This window comes from Lottia gigantea, assembly GCF_000327385.1.
Source record: "Lottia gigantea unplaced genomic scaffold LOTGIsca_78, whole genome shotgun sequence".
In the NCBI taxonomy this organism is placed as follows: Eukaryota; Metazoa; Mollusca; class Gastropoda; family Lottiidae; genus Lottia; species Lottia gigantea.
Window position 1 is genome coordinate 236827 of NW_008710601.1, and position 19179 is coordinate 256005.

Here is a 19179-nt window from a genome sequence, read left to right on the forward strand (position 1 = left end):
TTTTTTTTGAGTTTAAGTTTGCTTTAAGATTTCAGTGCTATTTACTATGTAAGCTATATAATGATATATTATAATGTACTAATGATTACTAATAATATAGTATATAGTTATATTCTAATTAACAATATAATAATAATGGGCATTATGACCTTGATCTTTGATATGATATAATGATATTTAGTAGATCCTGTTAGCCTATTGATAATAACAAAAACTATTATCACCTTATTATATAGACTGTATAGCTTAATTATCAAGCTGATCCCTGAAATTTGTCTTGTAATGATTGAATCTTTAAGGGAATGGACACATTTTTTTGTTAACATAGTTGAAAGCTTTAAAAGGAATTCTTATTTTACCAAAACATTTGAAAATATTTAATATAACATGCAAAAAAAGGGAACTATATAAGCTTTTTAGGCGTAAAATAAATCTTCTAGTTGTCGCACAAAACATACTGTTATGACTAAGGCTAACATTCCATATACGCGTCATGAGGATGCGTCATGCGGACATAAATGGCCCTTGCGGATCTGTCATGCGTCAAATATGATTCCATATGTGCGTTAAACGTAAGCGTTATCTTTCTTTTGACGCACAAACTTCTAGACAGATGGATGCTTTGGTGCATAAAAAAGGCATGGAATCACCACAAAATACATCACAGTTGGGAGATCTCAGCGTGGAAAGGCGTCCGGATGCGTCAAAAATCACTACACCTGGCGATTTTTTTTTTACGCATGACGGAGACCATTTGACAGATACCGCTTTCGCATTTATGGAATCATACCCTCTTAAACCAACCATTTCGATTTTTAACGCATGACGGATCTGCATGACGCATATATGGAATCTTAGCTTTACAATGTCATCAATGATATCTGAATTAAAAGGTACCTTCATCAGATTAGACTTTTGAAATGAATATATAGCTGGAATAGCTTGTTGTAATGTTATGCAACTGCATGTCTGATTTTAATTATGAAAATGCAACAAATAGCTAAAAATTTAACTTTATCAGCTGTAAGGTTATACATTTAGACAGTCATACCCAATATGTCCGAAACCCACTGTAAGTTTCTGAGTTTTGCTCTATAGATGTTAGTTTTAACTTTAACTGTACTATAGCTACCAAGGATGTGATGAAACTATAACTTGTGATATTCCATTATGTCAACATCTACCTATCAATGATGACTGTTCTATACAACAATATAAACTGCGAATATGTCTTGCAGTTCGGTAAGTACATTGTATTTCTACTCTTGATTACAATTGAAAAAGAGTAGGCTAATGCTGCTGTCCTAGCAGAATTTTCCTCATTGCATGATGCTGCTTGTCTTCATTAGCCCATTAGGTGCATGCTTTAAACATTGGAGTTGCTTCTCTGTAAGTATGATATGTGTTGACCTACTTGATACTTTAAACATGGAAGATTCTTCTCTGTAAGTATGATATGTGTTGTCATATTTGATGTTTTAAACATGGAAGATTCTTCTCTGTAAGTATGATGTGTGTTGACATACTTGATGTTTTAATCTTGAAAGATGCTAGTACTCTGCAAGAACATGATATTATGTTTCTCATACTTGATGCTTTAAACATGGAAGTTGCTTCTCTTTAAGAACATTGATGTTTTGTCCTACTTCATAAATGTAAAGGCTGGTTTTTACTCTGTAAGCGAAAGAGCGAAGTGAAGATAAAGAAGCTAAGCGAAGCGAAGATAAAGAAGCTAAGCGAAGCTTTGATTTCCTACGCGGCACAAATCAATGCCAGTTTGTTTCATATGTCTCTGATTGATTGCAAAGACCAAAGAGAAACGAAGAAGTAGAATCACATCCTATTTCGCCTAGCTTGAAAATGAACTTGCAAAGGTACACAGGTGAAACTTCACTTCATAGCTCAGCTTTGAAGCTTGCTACCCTCGAGCAGAGAAAAAACCTGCTTTGCTTAGCAGAGTATAAACCAGTCTTAAGATCTCGTCTATGATATGTTTCAACATACATCATACTGAAGGCTCAAATATGCACTGTTTTGGATAAAATACATTACTTGTAGAAACCTATAGTTATTTGGTAAAAAGGAATGTAATGAGAAAACAATTTTATGAAAGGTTTTCCTCCAAGACTTTTTAAGTCTGGATAACAACAACATGTTTTGTTGTAATATTTCTATATCGGTCTACAATTGATGTATTGAACACTATTTTAACAGTGATAATTTTTTGTTAATGGTATTATCTTATATAAAGCCTGATAACTTTATGGAACTTTTTATATATTAAACAGGTATTGGATACAACACAATCCTGTTCACTTTGATATGGATTCCAGATTACGTTTGGCAACCAAACGTCTGGGCCAGCTATTACTAGCAGAAGGCAACACTAAATTAAAAGAACTTATTGATCTCTCTCAAGTGTGAGTGTACTAGAAACTATAGTCTGTTTCTCTTATATATTTGATTTATCTTTAAGAAATGTTTTGAAATGCTCAAATAGTTGCTGATTTTCCCGATTTGGATATGGATAGCCACTTTTTGCACTGCACACAATATCAGATAGATAATTGGGGTACTGTAGTGATTGATGGTTTTGTTATCAAATTTTACAATTGGCTCCTAATGGCCAACCTATAATTGATGTCTAACTGAGGATCTATTAAGGATATTGACCTTTGAATATTTGAGCTGCCCTCCTGGTCATGTCATTGAAAAAAAAGCAAAATAAACACCCCTGATTTGCAGATATCCTGTTTGCTGTATATGATGAATTTTATTTCTACACATTTTTGATGTTTCCATGTTTTCAATAGAACACCTCTAAAAACATGTACTTTGAAAAAAAGTCCATAGTAAATATTTCTTGTACTTTTCTTTTGAATACAGGTGTCCATTGGTACAAGATATCAGATAGAAATTTACTTGAAATGATGTTGAACAAAAAATTTTGTGTTGAAATAAGCCCTACACTGTAAAATTGCATTTTCTTGTGTTAATCATTTGAGCACAGTATATTGGCAATGTCTTGTTTTAATCAAGGAAATTATTGAAAACATGAGCCAACAATTACATGAAAAGTAAAAATAAAAAATAAAAAATTTTTCAGCAGATTTTATATTTGAAATTTCATTTTATTTCAGCCCTTCATATGATTGGATGAGAAATATGTCTGTACGAAATCCTTCTAGTCATAATAGAAAAGTTTCATTAGTCTTCAACCATTTAGAACCAGAGGAATTAGCTGAACAGTTAACATATTTAGAATATAAAGCCTTCCGTAGAATACATGTAAGTTTCATTATTAGGTTAGGGTAACGTTACGACAGGTTAGGGTAATGTCATTATGTACCGGTTAGAGTAATGTCATTATGTACCGGTTAGAGTAATGTCATTATGTACCGGTTAGAGTAATGTCACTATTTACAGGTTAAGGTAATGTCACTATTTACAGGTTAGAGTAACATCACTATTTACAGGTTAGCCAATGTCACTACAGGTTAGGGTAACGTCACTATTTGCAGGTTAGGGTAATGTCACTATTTATAGGTTAGGGTAATGTAACTATTTACAGGTTAGGGTAATGTCACTATGTGCAAGTTAGAGTAATGTCACTACAGGTTAGGGTAACGTCACTATTTGCAGGTTAGGGTAATGTCACTATTTATAGGTTAGGGTAATTTCACTATTTATAGGTTAGGGTAATGTCGCTATGTGCAGGTTAGGGTAATGTCACTATTTGCAGGTTTGGTAATCTGTTGTCATATATGTGTGTGATCTCAACAGTCTTTTTCAAGCCTTTTTTTCTTATCATTAAAATGACCCCTCAAATCTTCTTGATCAAACCTTCTTAAGCTCTCTTGAAAAAGAATCAAAAGCATCTGATTTTTTCCTATTTTTCAGTTTTCTGATTATAAAAACTATGCAGTGACAGCGTCATTAAAAGAAAATCCTAAATTAGAAAGATCTATAGCTTTATTTAATGGTTTATCACAGTGGGTACAATGTATGGTATTAAGTAAAACAACACCTCAACAACGGGCTGATGTCATCACCAAATTCTCTAATGTATCAAAGGTCAGTTTTTTTTTGTAATAATTTATTACAGAACATATAATACTTCGATTCTCATTTTTGTTTTTTGACGGGATTGTTGGTTCGGCTTTGAAGATGCTGATGTCGCCATATTAACCCCCAATTTTTCACTTGTCCTGATGAGTATTTTATATCTGAAACATGTGTCAGCAAACTTACGGTATATAAGATGAGCTGAGCTGTTGTCCATATTAAAAAAATAGGAAATGACGCTTTGTGTCCCAGTTCAGTTTAGCATAAGCATTGAATACACCAGGTATCCAAATTATATTGGTAGGCCTATATAGCCAAAAGCAGATGAGTAAACATAATCTACAATCTGCTGAACAAAGTTGACAATTACAATGGCAGAGTGGTATCAGATGTCCAGGACAGTATGCCCTTCATCTAGATCTAAGTTTGTCTGTATCCATATGAAACTTTTGAATTTTTCAGAGATTACGTTCATTACAAAACTTCAACACATTAATGGCAATAGTTGGTGGTTTAACACATAGTGCATTAGCTAGATTATCTAAAACTAATGCTTGTTTACCATCAGAAACACAAAAGGTAAGTCAACTGACATGTACTGCCTAAACAATTGACATTATTCTACAGCTTAATCTTAATCTAACAATATTCATAATAAAAATGTGTTCATCAATTCAACCAATTAAATGAGTTGATCAGTAAACTGTTATGAAATATTTATGAGAAATTCTTGGATTATTGAATTTTGACTGACACAACAAAGCTATTTTGGATTGTTGATTTCTTGCTTATTGTTTTTCTTTCTGTTACAGACTTTGATGGAGTTTACTGAGTTATTATCATCTAATAATAATTTTATTAATTACCGTAAAGTTTATCATCAATGTACAGGCTTTAAAATACCTATCTTGTAAGTTAGACTTCTATACTATTTATATATTACTTATACATGCATATTACTTATATATTACTTAATATTATATTATTTATATATTTCTTTTAATTTACTTATATATTACTTATATATTATATATATGTTTATAATGCCTGGAAGTGATGAACATTTAGACTGGCACAATATGTTGTGGAATTGTAGGAGAACCAAGCATCCAATTTTTATTTTGAAAAGTTACATGGAAGGCTGAAATTGAACATAATCAACTGATAGAGCAAATGATTTAGAAGAGGACTGATATCAAATCAATGACAATTGCAAAAATGAAATGAGTCTCAATGATAATATGAACTAAATATTGAAATTTGTCTATTTACAGAGGAGTTCATTTAAAAGACTTGATATCCCTACATACAGCTTTACCAGATAGAGTTGAAGGCAATTTAATTAATTTCCGTAAAATGGCCCAATTATCGTTAATGTTACAAGAATTAACAGGATTACAAAGAGTTGATAATATACCAGTAGATGCTAATATGGATCTAGTCAATACATTAAGGGTAGGTGTTCATTATTGAGAAATAACGTTGACAGATTTAAGGGATATTGTAATCAATGTTATATTTGAAGCTGGAAGATAGTAGGTATTCAATATTTCAATGTGAGATGTTAATGAGAACATGATCTCATAATTTATGAGTCATAAAAGCACTGGCCTAGGTCAAAGTGAAGAAGCATTCAGTCTAAAACTTGTAAATAAAGGTTTTGATGTCAATTAAACACAACCAAGTTCTAAAATATCCAAACTAAACGAAAGCTTAAATCCAAAATAGTATATTGGCAATACATTGCTAACAGCTTATGAATTTTTCATATGAGGAAGGATATGAATTTATATTCATTCAATAGAAGTAAAACGTTAAAGGGACAGGTGCACCATTTTTTTTACCCACCATACCTTAGTCTCAGAACCAGACATTTTTTTAGCTAAGTCAATGAGTAATGATAGTGTTCTCAGCTCACCGTCGAAATTTTGATCCTTCAATCCATGCGTGTCCAGAATTATCTGCCTTTGAATGTTAAAATGACAACTAGTCAATTTAAGATACTCTGTGATATATAAAAAAGATATATATAGAAAAAGTGAGTAAAACTCCCAGTTTGAGGTATTTTGGAAGGAATTATGCGATTTTGACTATTTACATATATTCAAGACTAAAATAAGTCCATCAAAATGGCACACCTGTCCCTTTAATTCAAACAGGCATCACAGACATTCAAGATACATTATTTGCTACAAATATGATATTTTCTTTAAAAAAATTGGATTGTTTGAAATTTGATGTGTCACTTTGCCATCATGTATTTTCTGATGATTTAAATGATAACATGTCTCAGAAAGTGTCTAGTTTTGATTGTAATACATGTATGTCTCAGTTAATTTACTAATTTGGATATGTGTCATTTGATATTTTTCAGTTATCATTAGATTTACATTATACTGAGGATGAAATATATGAGTTATCATTAGCTAGAGAACCAAGAGGTTCGGTCTCATCTGTAAGTTACTTATTTATTCAAATACTTTAGTGACCATTTCAAAATAGGTTCATTTCTGTTAGCTTTTCCACCATATGTCCAAATCTTCTTGATTAACCTGATGTTGGAGGAGCAAAAATGACAACTTTTGGGACCATTTATACATCACTTTTAAGTGGTACTTGATTATTTTTGTGTATTTGAGGATCAGTAATATTGTGTGCAGATATGGTAATATGAATACAATAGGCTAGGTCCAAAAATAAATAATCTGGAGAAGCCATTTTTGAAACAAATTGATTGCATGCATTCAAATGCACTGCAGTAAGTCCTTCCTTCAGTGCTTTATATTTGTATCCTGCTGCAGAGGAGCCTCTTTTTTTTCAATGGATCCAATTAGTTAAAGTGGATTTTATATAGAAATAATATATTTCAGCCCACTACGCCAACTAAACCAGTCATGTTTGCTGATTGGATATCTGGTGTTAGTCCACCTGATTCTAATACTATCAATAAACATGTACATGATATGGTAGAGGTAAGTTATAGTATATTTTTAGCTACGCCAATCAGTAATAGTGTTCACAGCTCACCGTCAAAACTTGAGCCTTCAAATCCATATCTGTCGAGAATTATACGCTTTTAATTTAAAATGACGACTGGTCAATTTAAGATACTCTGTGATAGAAATAATGAGTAAAGCTTCTAGATATTTCTGAAGAAATTATATAATTTTTATACATTTCTAGTACTTCTAATTACATATTTTCAAGATTCAAATCAACCCCCAAAATGGCGCACCTGTCCCTTTAAGAAGGTGTTATTGCTTGTGTTTTTCAGGCTGTATTTAAGAACTATGACCATGATAAAGATAGGTTTATATCTCATGCTGAATTTGATGCTATAGCTGGAAACTTTCCTTTTATTGATTCTTTCTATGTTTTGGATGCTGACAAGTAAGTATATACACCTTATTCCATTGTGGCTGTTTCATGGTATTCCTCTTCTTTTAAAATCTTTTATTTAGATCGATCTAAGAATGAATCCAGGAATAGCTTGATATTCTAGTTCAGTTTCTCTTTGTCACTGCATGTCAGCAATTTTGACCCAGAAAGTTGTGTGCGATCCTTGCAGCAATTACTCTTTGCTGTCAAAATTCTCTACATTGAGCAGTTAAGGAAACTCATACATTGATATAAAGGGGTTGCTGAATTTCTACCATATTGTTAGAAACTATCGTACAGTCAATAAATCATGAAATTATTCTAATTATAGAGATGGTATGATCAGTAAAGATGAAATGAAGACATATTTTATCCGAGCCAACTGTTATGCTTTACGCAATAGTTTTAAACATGATTTTCATGAAACCACATATTTTAAACCTACTTTCTGTATACACTGTACTGGCTTGGTAAGTTTACTAATAAAATAACCTCTGGTACTTTGTACTCATTTGGACTGATTGCATTTAGCTTAACAACGGAAGCAGAAAATTTTCGGATGGAGCATTTAATAGTCTCATTATTGCCTTTCTTGTTTCTAAAAACAGCCATGCTTGAATCCAAAAAATTTCAACTCCATAGATTATTGAAAAAGGAGAATGTACAAATTTGGTATATTTTAGAGTGCTTATATAATAGGTCTACTTTTGAAAAAGTTACAAGCAACATTTTTTTTCATAAATCAGAGATTTCTCCTATTAATGCTATTCTAAAACAAAAATGTTTCTGAAAAATATTAACAGAAGTCAATAAAATGACATGTTTTGAATAATTTTTCTTATTTTGAATATGTTGCATATTCCCAATTTAATCCCAAAATTTGAAACAAATTAGATATTGTATAATACTGGTTATAATACTTGTCTTAAGGTGTAATAAAAGTTATCAGATAGTAATCTATATTGTTATTCTATATCACTTGTTATATACCTGACTACACTGAAGTATATTATCTTATATTATTGTAGTTATGGGGAATTATTAAACAAGGATGGAAATGTAGAGGTAAGTAGTATTTTTATCTTTTTGTAGAATTTTGTGCATTGTGCGTAATATTTTTGGTAAAATTCAAAGATGGTCAAATTTCTAGATAATTTTTATTTTTAATAAGTACTTCTAAATATTCATCATCTTCATAATGTCAGCTAGTATTATGAGCTTCGTACTTATACCTTGACTGCAATAGCCACTATTCTTGTATCATAAAGTGCAAATTTAATTTGGAATTTCTAGAGCTATATAGCCCATTTCATTTGAATTTTTCAGAATGTAGTATAAATGCTCATAAACATTGTAAAGAATCAGTTGTAATGGAATGTCGGAAAGTTAGTGGTACTAAACGTGCAGATTCTATATCCAATGGTAAGGTTTCTTATAGGCTCCTTGTATCCAATCACAGCTGTTATATTATTTCTTGCTAAACTTTCTACTACTAAAAGCAGGCAGATAGGCCAAAACAAAAAACCATGAAACCCTTGAGTGTTCTTACCGCACAGTGGTTTAAAGGTTTGTAACATTCCCCTGATCATAACTGAATAAATGGCTAATTGTTTGATTTCTTGTAGGTTCTGTTTGTTCAAATGACCTAACATTATCAACCAAACGTAAGATATCTCAGAGACATAAACAAGCACAGCTATCAGCACAACAAAGAAGTGAACACAAGCATGACAGTCATACGCACTTACAAAACAACCAAAAAAATCATAAGGACCAAATATTTCATCGAGATGACAGCCAGAGAGAGGGAGAGTTTTATGAAGAACAACACCTGTTATATGATAGATTGTTAAAATCTGAAGAGGTAAATATAATACTCAAATTCTATTGGTCGCGTCTGCTCTCAAATGTGTTTTTTTAATTGTTAATTTTTATGTTGGTAAAAGGGTAATCCCCAATCTGGATTTGATATCAGAAAGATTTCAAATGAAAAGACAGGATTTAAGTGTTTATTTGACAAATTTATCATTAAAAATGTTTGCAAAGGCAAAATGACCAAGACGTTTTGGTCAAAGATGTCACAAGTTAGACCAGTGTTTGATCAATGAACAAATCGACAATCAATTTGACTAGTACAATATTATATGCAAATGCTCATTCAAAAATTGCTTTTTTCTTAAATTTGACTCCTTGACTATTTCCTTCTACCTGAATCTTACGATATCAAATCCAAATAGTAACAACATAAGGTAATGGAGATCCCCCAAAAAACCTCCATAGATTAACTTTCCTGTTTTGGTCATGGTTTATTTGCATGAATGTGTTACAAAATTTTATGTTTATATTGAAATTTGGCAGCCATTTGCAGCTAATCTTATATCAACTTGATTTGCCAACAATTTATTTTGCATCCACAAAGCTTTCTGCATTTCACAATCAGTTATGATACGCTGCTAAGAAATTCTAATAAGGTTGATCAAAGCTGGAAATACAAATTGAAATTAAAGGAAAAACACTTTAAAAGCATTGTCATCGAATTCATGAAATTCATCTTTCTTTCATTTGTTTATGCCAAGGTCACCTGTTCTTATTTCTTCATTTTTAAAAGTGGCTTCTCGATTTATTTACGGTTGATGGGTTACATACTGAAAAATATATTAAAGATTTTAGTAAAAATACACGTTTCAGGCATGGTTCTCAATGAAATATCGCACATGAAAAATGAAAAATCTGAACTTGGAAAGTGAAAGTCTCAATGTTTGGCAAATAGTAACCTGGAATTTTGGTCATTTTTTACAAAGCATATCAAGCTTTCTGACTAATTTAATTGCTTTGAGTCCCAGAGGATTCTAGAAAGACTAGTCTTTTAAATTGGATAACAAAATTACAATGTTGTATGATTAGTCTAAAATGCTAAAAAAAAAAGGTATTTTGACTGCACAATCCTTATCAGGACTTTTAGAAAATAGACATGTATAAATGAATCTCCTAGAAGAGGAGTGAGAACAGGTGACTGGTGGAAGTATTAAAGGGTTGTTGTATATTGTAATTATGTATCTTTGTTTTAGCCTTTATCTCAGGATAATCACCTACAGTAAGTTGGAGATTGTTCATATATTATTTATAGTTTTACTTTTGTTTTTAGTATTTTAGTTCCTACTTTTAGTTTAGTTTTTTTCTTTTGAATGCTTTGCTATATTCTTTAGTTAACAGCTACTCATCTCCATCTTTTTCTTTGCTTTTTTCTGTGCTTCTTTTTGGCTATTCACACAAATAAAGTTAGATTTAGAAAGCTTTTAATGCACAATTAGATTTCAGATTTAGAATATAGGTGAAAGTTTTATTCAGATAATCTCTTATGGACAATCTGATCAAAAGGCAAATCTGGATAATTTGTTTCGTAATTTTTCTGCAGGTGACTCCACATGTCATCTATGATCTGACGAGATTGTTAAGTGCATTTAAAATTGAACCTATCAAATGCTCTGTTATATGAAAGATTTCCATACTTTTTGCTAATTTAGTTTTCACCATTGCCTTGTATTATCTAACCCCATTTAACAGTGTTTTTGATTGGTTAGCAGAAATTATGATTTTGATAATAACTGGTCAAAATTCAAAAGTAATTTTTTGAAAAATCTTATCAGATCATGTGTGGCGAAAGTAGTAATCTGCAGGAAGCACACAAAACAAATAATCAAGATTTACATTGGAATAAGTAGCCTGTATGTAAATTTAGTATTTGCACAGTCATGTTATAGGTAGAAATACTATCATAATAAATGTTATAGTTAAACACTGTATTGGTAATAAATACATGTACTAATAGTAATATAACATTACATGTAGTAAGTACATATAATTTGTGCACATAATTTTAACACTTCACTGGGAATAAGAACATGAATTTCAAGCGGGAAATAAGTACATGAATTTTGAATGGGGAATAAGTATGTGAATTTAAAGTGTGGAAGAAGTAGGCCTACATGATTTTCATGTGTAAAATAAGTACATGAATTTCAAGTATGGAATAAGTACATGAATTTCAAGTGTGGAATAAGTACATGAATTTCAAGTGTGGATTAAGTACATGAATTTCAAGTGTCAAATAAGTACATGAATTTCAAGTGTAGAATAAGTACATGAATTCCTTTTTTGCTTTTTGGTATTATTATAATATTATGCTTTCATTCATACATAAACACCATTAAATTTGTAATAAATTATTTTTTTTTTGTAATACATCAAAACTCACAAAGTTATATTGAACATAGGAATACAGCTTTTATCAATTTTCAATCAAAACCAAATTAATAAGGTTTGTATTTGTGATATGTACGGTAGCTCCTGTCATGTTATATGTTGAACTGAAACACAGGTTGGGGTGTTAATAGTTTTGCTTTTGTAAATGTATGTTAGATAACATTAGTTCCTATATTATAATATGTATGTAGTTCTGTTGCATGTTTGATTTGTATTCTTTCTTGTCTATACTTAAAGCAAGATATGTTTGTCTAACTGTGAATATTATAATGGAGCGCATGATTTAAAAATTCAAATGATATATATGTCAAGTGATATGTCAAGTGATATGTCAAATGATATGTCAAGTAATATGTCAAGCATACTTTTGCATTTTTGCAACAAGACAGGTTAGTTTTCAGTAACCTCTTACCAGAAACATTCCCTGTCAGTGATGCAGGTAAGAGGGGCTGAAATAGAAAAAGCCTCTAGTTGTTCGTATGGGACAATAAACCGAGGCCCTGTGTGCTACAGGCTGTGTATTTCATTTCATTTACAAGAAACATTACAACACAAAATTCTTTCTACTAAAATATATTGACCGATAACTTCATGGTTAGAATTTTTTGACCACAAGCCAAATTTTCTTTTCACTAGAATTGTGTTTGTGAGACTCCATCAATGCTCCACATGCACCTAAATTTTCACTAATCCAGTGGGAGATTGCAATTATCTGCTTGGTATACTTTTTCATCATCAATATCAGGCATTGTGGATTCCAAAAATATTTTCTGTAATTAAGTTAGATTTTCTAGACACTTATCACTGAGCTTTGGTTTTTTAGCAACATAAGTCCATCATATGGTTTTTTTTTTTTGCTTTCACAAGGAAGATGGAGAAGATGGAGAAGCTCATATATCATTGCCTATACTACTATTAAATTGAATAATGTAAATTTGTATTTTTGCAGGCAAGAGAACAGTTGATGGAAGAAAACTCACAGCTACGAGCCAGATTAGAGGTTGCTAATGATCAAATTCTCGTGTTAAAAACTCATATTGGAGTGATACGTCAAAATACCATAGCTTTTATCTTAGAACAGATGGATGCTCTTCATATGCAGAGAGACACAGAAGTATGACTATAGACCATGACCTTATATGGACTTAAACAACACCAAAAGTGAAAACATCAAAATCAACAAAATTTTTACACCTTTGACACGATTTGATAGTGATTATAGTGTTAATGTGATTGATATCACAATTCTGATTGTGATGAATAGTTTGTGATATAATATCACAAATACACATTTCATTTACACATTCCTATGTGCTGCCCACATATGAGCAAATAATGTGAATCTTGTGTCCAGATAATGCCCATTTATGGTGTCCAATGTTTTTAAAAGACAAACAGATTATCATAATCAAATGATGCGGGTAAAATATTCTATTTTTAGTGATAATCCAAACAGATTAAACACTGCTAATCTTATAATCTCTTGTATTGATTTTGAGAATATTATAATATTTTTATAGATACATTATGACAGTACAGGCATGGAATGGATTGACCATTATCATTACTGCAATGTACATATAGGAACATCTCTTGGAAACAAAGAATCTGGAATCTCATCATGCATTGCCTGGAAGTCATGAAAGACTTGTTAGTTATCATCTGGTTTTAAGATATTGAAGAAGGAAACATCATCTGGAATTATTAGAATTTGGAGATTTCTGGGGAAAATGCTAGGCTATTTTTGCCTCACACTATGAAGAGTTTGGTTAGGAACCAGGAAATTCAAAAAACAAAATGATCAAGTACTGGTACAAGAAAACCATCTTCAAAGGCTTGTCTTTATCAGTTAATTGGTAATGGTGTGTACAAAATAATGGTCTCCAGAGGTTGGTTTTCTCAGACTTTGAGAGAAAGTTATGTTTTACATACAGTAAAATAAGGAAAAGGAAGGTATTTTATATATACATGTACTTATATATTATACTCTAAGAAGTCAGTGTTAGTAATAAGAAGTCAGTGATTGGTAAAAATCAGACTATAAGAAGCCAAGAGTTTACTATAAGAAGTACACTTTAAATAGTTGGTGTTAACTAAAAAGAAACCTCAGTGTTTACTATTTATTCAAGAGATAAACTATATAAGATTTAGCCAACATTCAACTTGAACTATATAACATATATAAAAAGAATTGTGAATATTATTTATATAAATGTGTAAATATGAAACAGAGGTCATTTCAATATCAAATATTTGAAATAGTTGATAAAAATTCTAAACCATTTATTTATTCTTGTGAAGATTTATATGAGCTGTTTTAGGCTATGTTGTCAGAAAATTAATCAAAGAGTATATTATGTGCATTACTTAGGCGCAAGTGTCTGACAACCATAAAGCACAAGTGTCACAGACACTACTTAAGACAAAAGTGTCACTGATACTACCATAAGGCTCAAGTGTCACTGACACTACCATAAGGCACAAGTGTCACTGACACTACCATAAGGCACAAGTGTCACTGACACTACCATAAGGCACAAGTGTCACTGACACTACCATAAGGCACAAGTGTCACTGACACTACCATAAGGCACAAGTGTCACTGACACTACAATTACCATAAGGCACAAGTGTCACTGACACTACCATTAAGCACAAGTGGCACTGAAACTACCATAAGGCACAAATGTTGCTGACAATACCATAAGACACAAGTGTCATTCACAGTACCATAAGGCTCAAGTGTCACTGACACTACCATAAGGCACAAGTGTCACTGACAATACCAAAAGGAACAAGTATCATTGACAGTACAATAAGGCACAAGTGTCACTGACACTACCAGTACAGTAAGGCACAAGTGTCACTGACACTACCATTAAGCACAAGTGTCACTGATAGTACCATAAAGCGCAAGTATCACTGACACTCCCATAAGGCAGGCACAAGTGTCACTGACAGTACCGTAAGGCACAAAAGTTGCTGACACTACCATAAGGCACAAGTGTCACTGACACAACCATTAGGCACAAGTGTTACTGACAGTACCATTAGGCACAAGTGTCACTGACACTACCATAAGGCACAAATTTTGCTGACACTACCATAAGGCACAAGTGTCACTGACACAACCATTAGGCACAAGTGTCACTGACAGTACCATAAGGCAGGCACAAGTGTCACTGACAGTACCATAAGACACAAGTGTTGCTGACATTACCAGTACCATAAGGCACAAGTGTCACTGACACTACCATTAGGCACAAGTGTCAATGACACTACCTTAGGCACAAGTGTCACTGACACAACCATTAGGCATAAGTGTCACTGACAGTACCATAAGGCACAAGTGTCACTGACACTACCATAAGGCACAAGTGTCACTGACACTACCATAGGCACAAGTGTCACTGACACAACCATTAGGCATAAGTGTCACTGACAGTACCATAAGGCACAAGTGTTGCTGACATTACCAGTACCATAAGGCACAAGTGTCACTGACAGTACCATAAGGCACAAGTGTCACTGACACTACCATTAGGCACAAGTGTCACTGACACTACCATAAGGCACAAATGTTGCTGACAATACCATAAGGCACAAGTGTCATTGACAGTACCATAAGGCACAAGTGTCACTGACAGCACCATAAGGCACAATTGTCACTGACAGGACCATAAGGCACAATTGTCACTGACAGTACCATAAGGCACAAGTGTCACTGACACTACCATAAGGCACAAATGTTGCTGACAATACTATAAGGAACAAGTGTCACTGACAGTACCATAAGACACAAGTGTCACTGACAGTACCATAATGTACAATTGTCATGACCTGCACCATTGATTATAAAATTAAGAATAAGCATACAAAACCAAATCCAATTTCTTGGCTGTATATATAGCAGAGGCCACATATGACTGAGATTGCTGAGTTGATGTCACAACTGTCTTTGAAAACGTTTTTCAACTTTGTACACTGCATGGCATTGCTTATCTTCATCAGCCCTTGAAGTTGCAAGACAGAATGATATTTAGTCTTCATTTAAAGAATGGTAACTTGAACTGAAATAAATTAACTGAAATGAGTTAAGGTCTGATATTTCTGACAACTTAGCTACAGCCAACACTTTACACCATAGACTGAATTAAAATGTTGTTATCAGTCTCAATCCAGCCAAATTTTGTCAGAATGGAAAATAGCACTAGTTGAAATTTTCACATTTTGAAGAAATTTTATACTTTTACTTTGAGTATGATCATTCATGAAAGCAATATTAATATGATGAATTATATGTACATGAAGATGCAATGCAAGTTATATAATGTTTCTGAACTCCTCATTATAAAATATTGTTGAAATTTCCTGCTGCTCATTTCATTGCATTCTGCTGCAGATGTAAGGGACACTTATAGTGTGTTAAGGCAGCTTAACTTCTTTGAGCCAAATTTTTAGCTTCTGAAAACGACAAGCTAGTTTTAAGCTGCTTACTTGCACCTACTTCGGAGGTGGCTTAAAATCTAGCTTGAATAGTGAAGCCAGCTTAACTTAGCCGTCTGAACGTGACCGGCTAACATAATATGTCATGTACATGTATACCAGGCTCTTAGAACGATTATATGTTAAGCTGTCTTCAATTTTTCCCATTGATTTGGTAGGCAAGTCTAATTTCATTGTATTCTTCCTAAGATTGTGAGGATTTTGTTCTTGATGCAATATTTTTCATTGGTAAAAATATCTTCACTGTTTTTAAAGAATCCAATAAATAAACCAAGCACTTATGATCCAAACCCCAAAACAAAACCCAAAAACCAAAACAATATTTTGGCGAAACTTTGGTAGAAGCAATCAAATTTGACTAACACACCAAAATTGTATGTGTCCGATGCATCCACAAAAAAGTGACATTAAATGAGTAAGCTGTAGAATTTCAATAATGTTAATATATTTATAACCTCAATAATTATTGTTTGGGCACCTCTCTGTTCATTAAAAATCTCTCTTAAAAGTTTATTTCAGGCCAAATTGTATGTTTTGTTAAATATGTTAAGCTAAAGGATTTGGTGTACAGTCTAATCTCCCATAGCCCTTATCAGATTGAAAATATGACATGATATTCACCTACATTTGAATTCTTTTTGTTTACCTAATTGAAAAAGAGTCCATCTGACAGTTGAATTTAATGTTGATCATGTAGATTTTTGGCATTTTTTCTATTTGGGAAAGACATTAATGGTGTGAGTAATTCAGCTGTTGTCACTTCAGTTTATTTTAAATTTAAGAGGATTCACACTTTTTCTTGAAATTTTATCCTTACAGGATTTCAAATGAAAATTTTATTTGGGCTCTCAGCAATCAGTAAGTTCTTCTTTAATTGATCTGGTTGTATCTCATGATGGGAACCTAGATAGTAGAAGCAGACAATGCTTACACTTTTAGAAACACCTGATGGTACGTCTCTTTGGAGGAGTCCACTAGTACCCTTGATTTTGCCATTCTGTTGACAAGATTTGTCTTGCTCTTTTTTAACTATACACTTTGGCCTGATATTCTCTTTAGATCTGTTAATTTATTTAAGTTTGTTTTTTTGTTATTTATTTATTTATTCTTTACTCCTTAAAATATAACCTCATTGCTTTTAGGACCCAGTCAATACCATTTTTAACAGAAGGGATTTTGAATATTATCAAAATATTATTGTTTGTTTATTACAACTTTTAAACAGAGAATCTCTTTTTGTGGTCTGAAAATTACTAATTGTGATTTATTATAGACAGAGTCAAATGCTTTGGCAACATCTTATAATATATTGAATACTTTTCTTTCAAAAGCTGTTAAAAATGAGTGTGTCAAAAGTATTCAATATGTTTCACAATGTCTATTAGTTGAACCCTGAATTTTTTTCGTAATTAGAAGTCCTTAAAAGTCTGTTTTCCATATTCCATTTTCAATTTTTTGAAACATTAGTTTGTATTGAAAATTGAATTGAAAGAATAATTATATTTGGTATAGAAAAAATAAATGATCTACAAAATTTGATGTTAAAAAATGATGACTTTGCAGAAAGTTCTTATCAATGCACATTCAGATTTGGAAAATGGATAAGCCTTTTAAGTTTTTACCATGAAACATGGAGACAGTAGTTCAGGACTCTTTCTGTTATATTTTGTTGGACCAATACTGGTAATACTCCAGTAGTTTATTATGGGTATTAATATTAGCATTTGTTCTGTAAATATATTGGGTTATTGTAAATAATGTATGGTCTTATTGAAAAATGTTCTAGAAACCTCATAACTCACTCAGTTTAATATTTTATATTTAAAAAAGTATAAATGGATATGGAATTGATAGGTACATAAGCACAAAATAGATTGCCAAAGCTTCATAATATGTAAATTGATGAAAATAATGTGGAGAAAAGGACAATCACTTTAGCTATTACTATTCTGTAAAGATCTAAGTTCATTGAACAAGGCAAGGTCCTAGGGATCTCTCACAATTTTAGTGGTGAATGAGGAAGACACTCCTTCCTGAATTTCTGAGAAAAATATAACACTGTTTATAAGTATAATATCTTAATGCATTAAACTGTAATGTATAATATACATCTCCTCTTTTTCATATACACCATTAATGATGGATGAATCCATTATCTGTACAGTCTAATAAAAGGGATACTAAGTTAAAGGGAATGTTAAGAGGATTTCTAAAAAAAAAAATGATGTGTATCAGGGATACTGATGGCATCAATTTTTACCATTTCAATTTTAAGTCAGATGTTGCTCCTGCAATTCCACAAAAAATAAATGCTTGATGACATCACAGATCACAAAATATGCTTTATCACATTTATAAGGCTCTTAGCAATTAGTGAAGTCATCAAACACTTAGTTTCAGTGGAATAGCAGGAACAACAGACGTCTGATTGAAAATTGGAATGTTGCAAATTGATGCTATCAGTGACCCAGACACACATAAAATCTTTACAATTCCTTTAACAATCTGGTGTTTCTGTAGGTCAAGCATGATCTGTTTCTGACTCACATGTTTTATCAGTATATGAGAATACTTGTATGTCATTACCTAAATTATAAACAATCTTTAGTAAATTATAAATAATATAAAATATTTCAGTGAGTGATATTAGTATTTATTATAAGAAGGTGCTGGTCACTAAATTGTGTTCTATGTTAGTGTGTTTCTGTACATATTAGTTCAAACTTTGTTCAAATTTCATTTAGTAGTATACTCTTATTCAGTATGAATAAATTTTCATTAGTTCAAGGCATATAGTGGTCTAAATACGTAAATTGATAGAGTTCAATCTCATCTACCCTTATCACTTTACAGAATTGAAATCTGAGGTCCTATTCTCCAGCAATTCAACTAAATATTCAATGAAAGGCCAGATTGTCATTATTATCAGGAAATTTACATTGTCACTTCCAAGATGACCTTGGTCAT

The 19179-nt window shown here is 32.0% G+C and overlaps 1 protein-coding gene across 1 annotated transcript; it reads left to right on the forward strand.

Annotated features, from left to right (window-relative positions):
- Positions 1 to 2280: 2280 nt before the first annotated feature.
- LOTGIDRAFT_132094 (hypothetical protein) lies at positions 2281 to 8924 on the forward strand (the record flags this gene model as incomplete). Its single annotated transcript, XM_009066576.1, has 12 exons — positions 2281 to 2420; positions 3141 to 3288; positions 3901 to 4074; positions 4528 to 4644; positions 4878 to 4975; positions 5340 to 5520; positions 6440 to 6520; positions 6936 to 7037; positions 7340 to 7455; positions 7775 to 7913; positions 8472 to 8508; positions 8770 to 8924. Coding segments are annotated over 12 exons (1488 nt in total), but the record flags the coding sequence as incomplete, so codon positions are not given.
- Positions 8925 to 19179: the final 10255 nt, after the last annotated feature.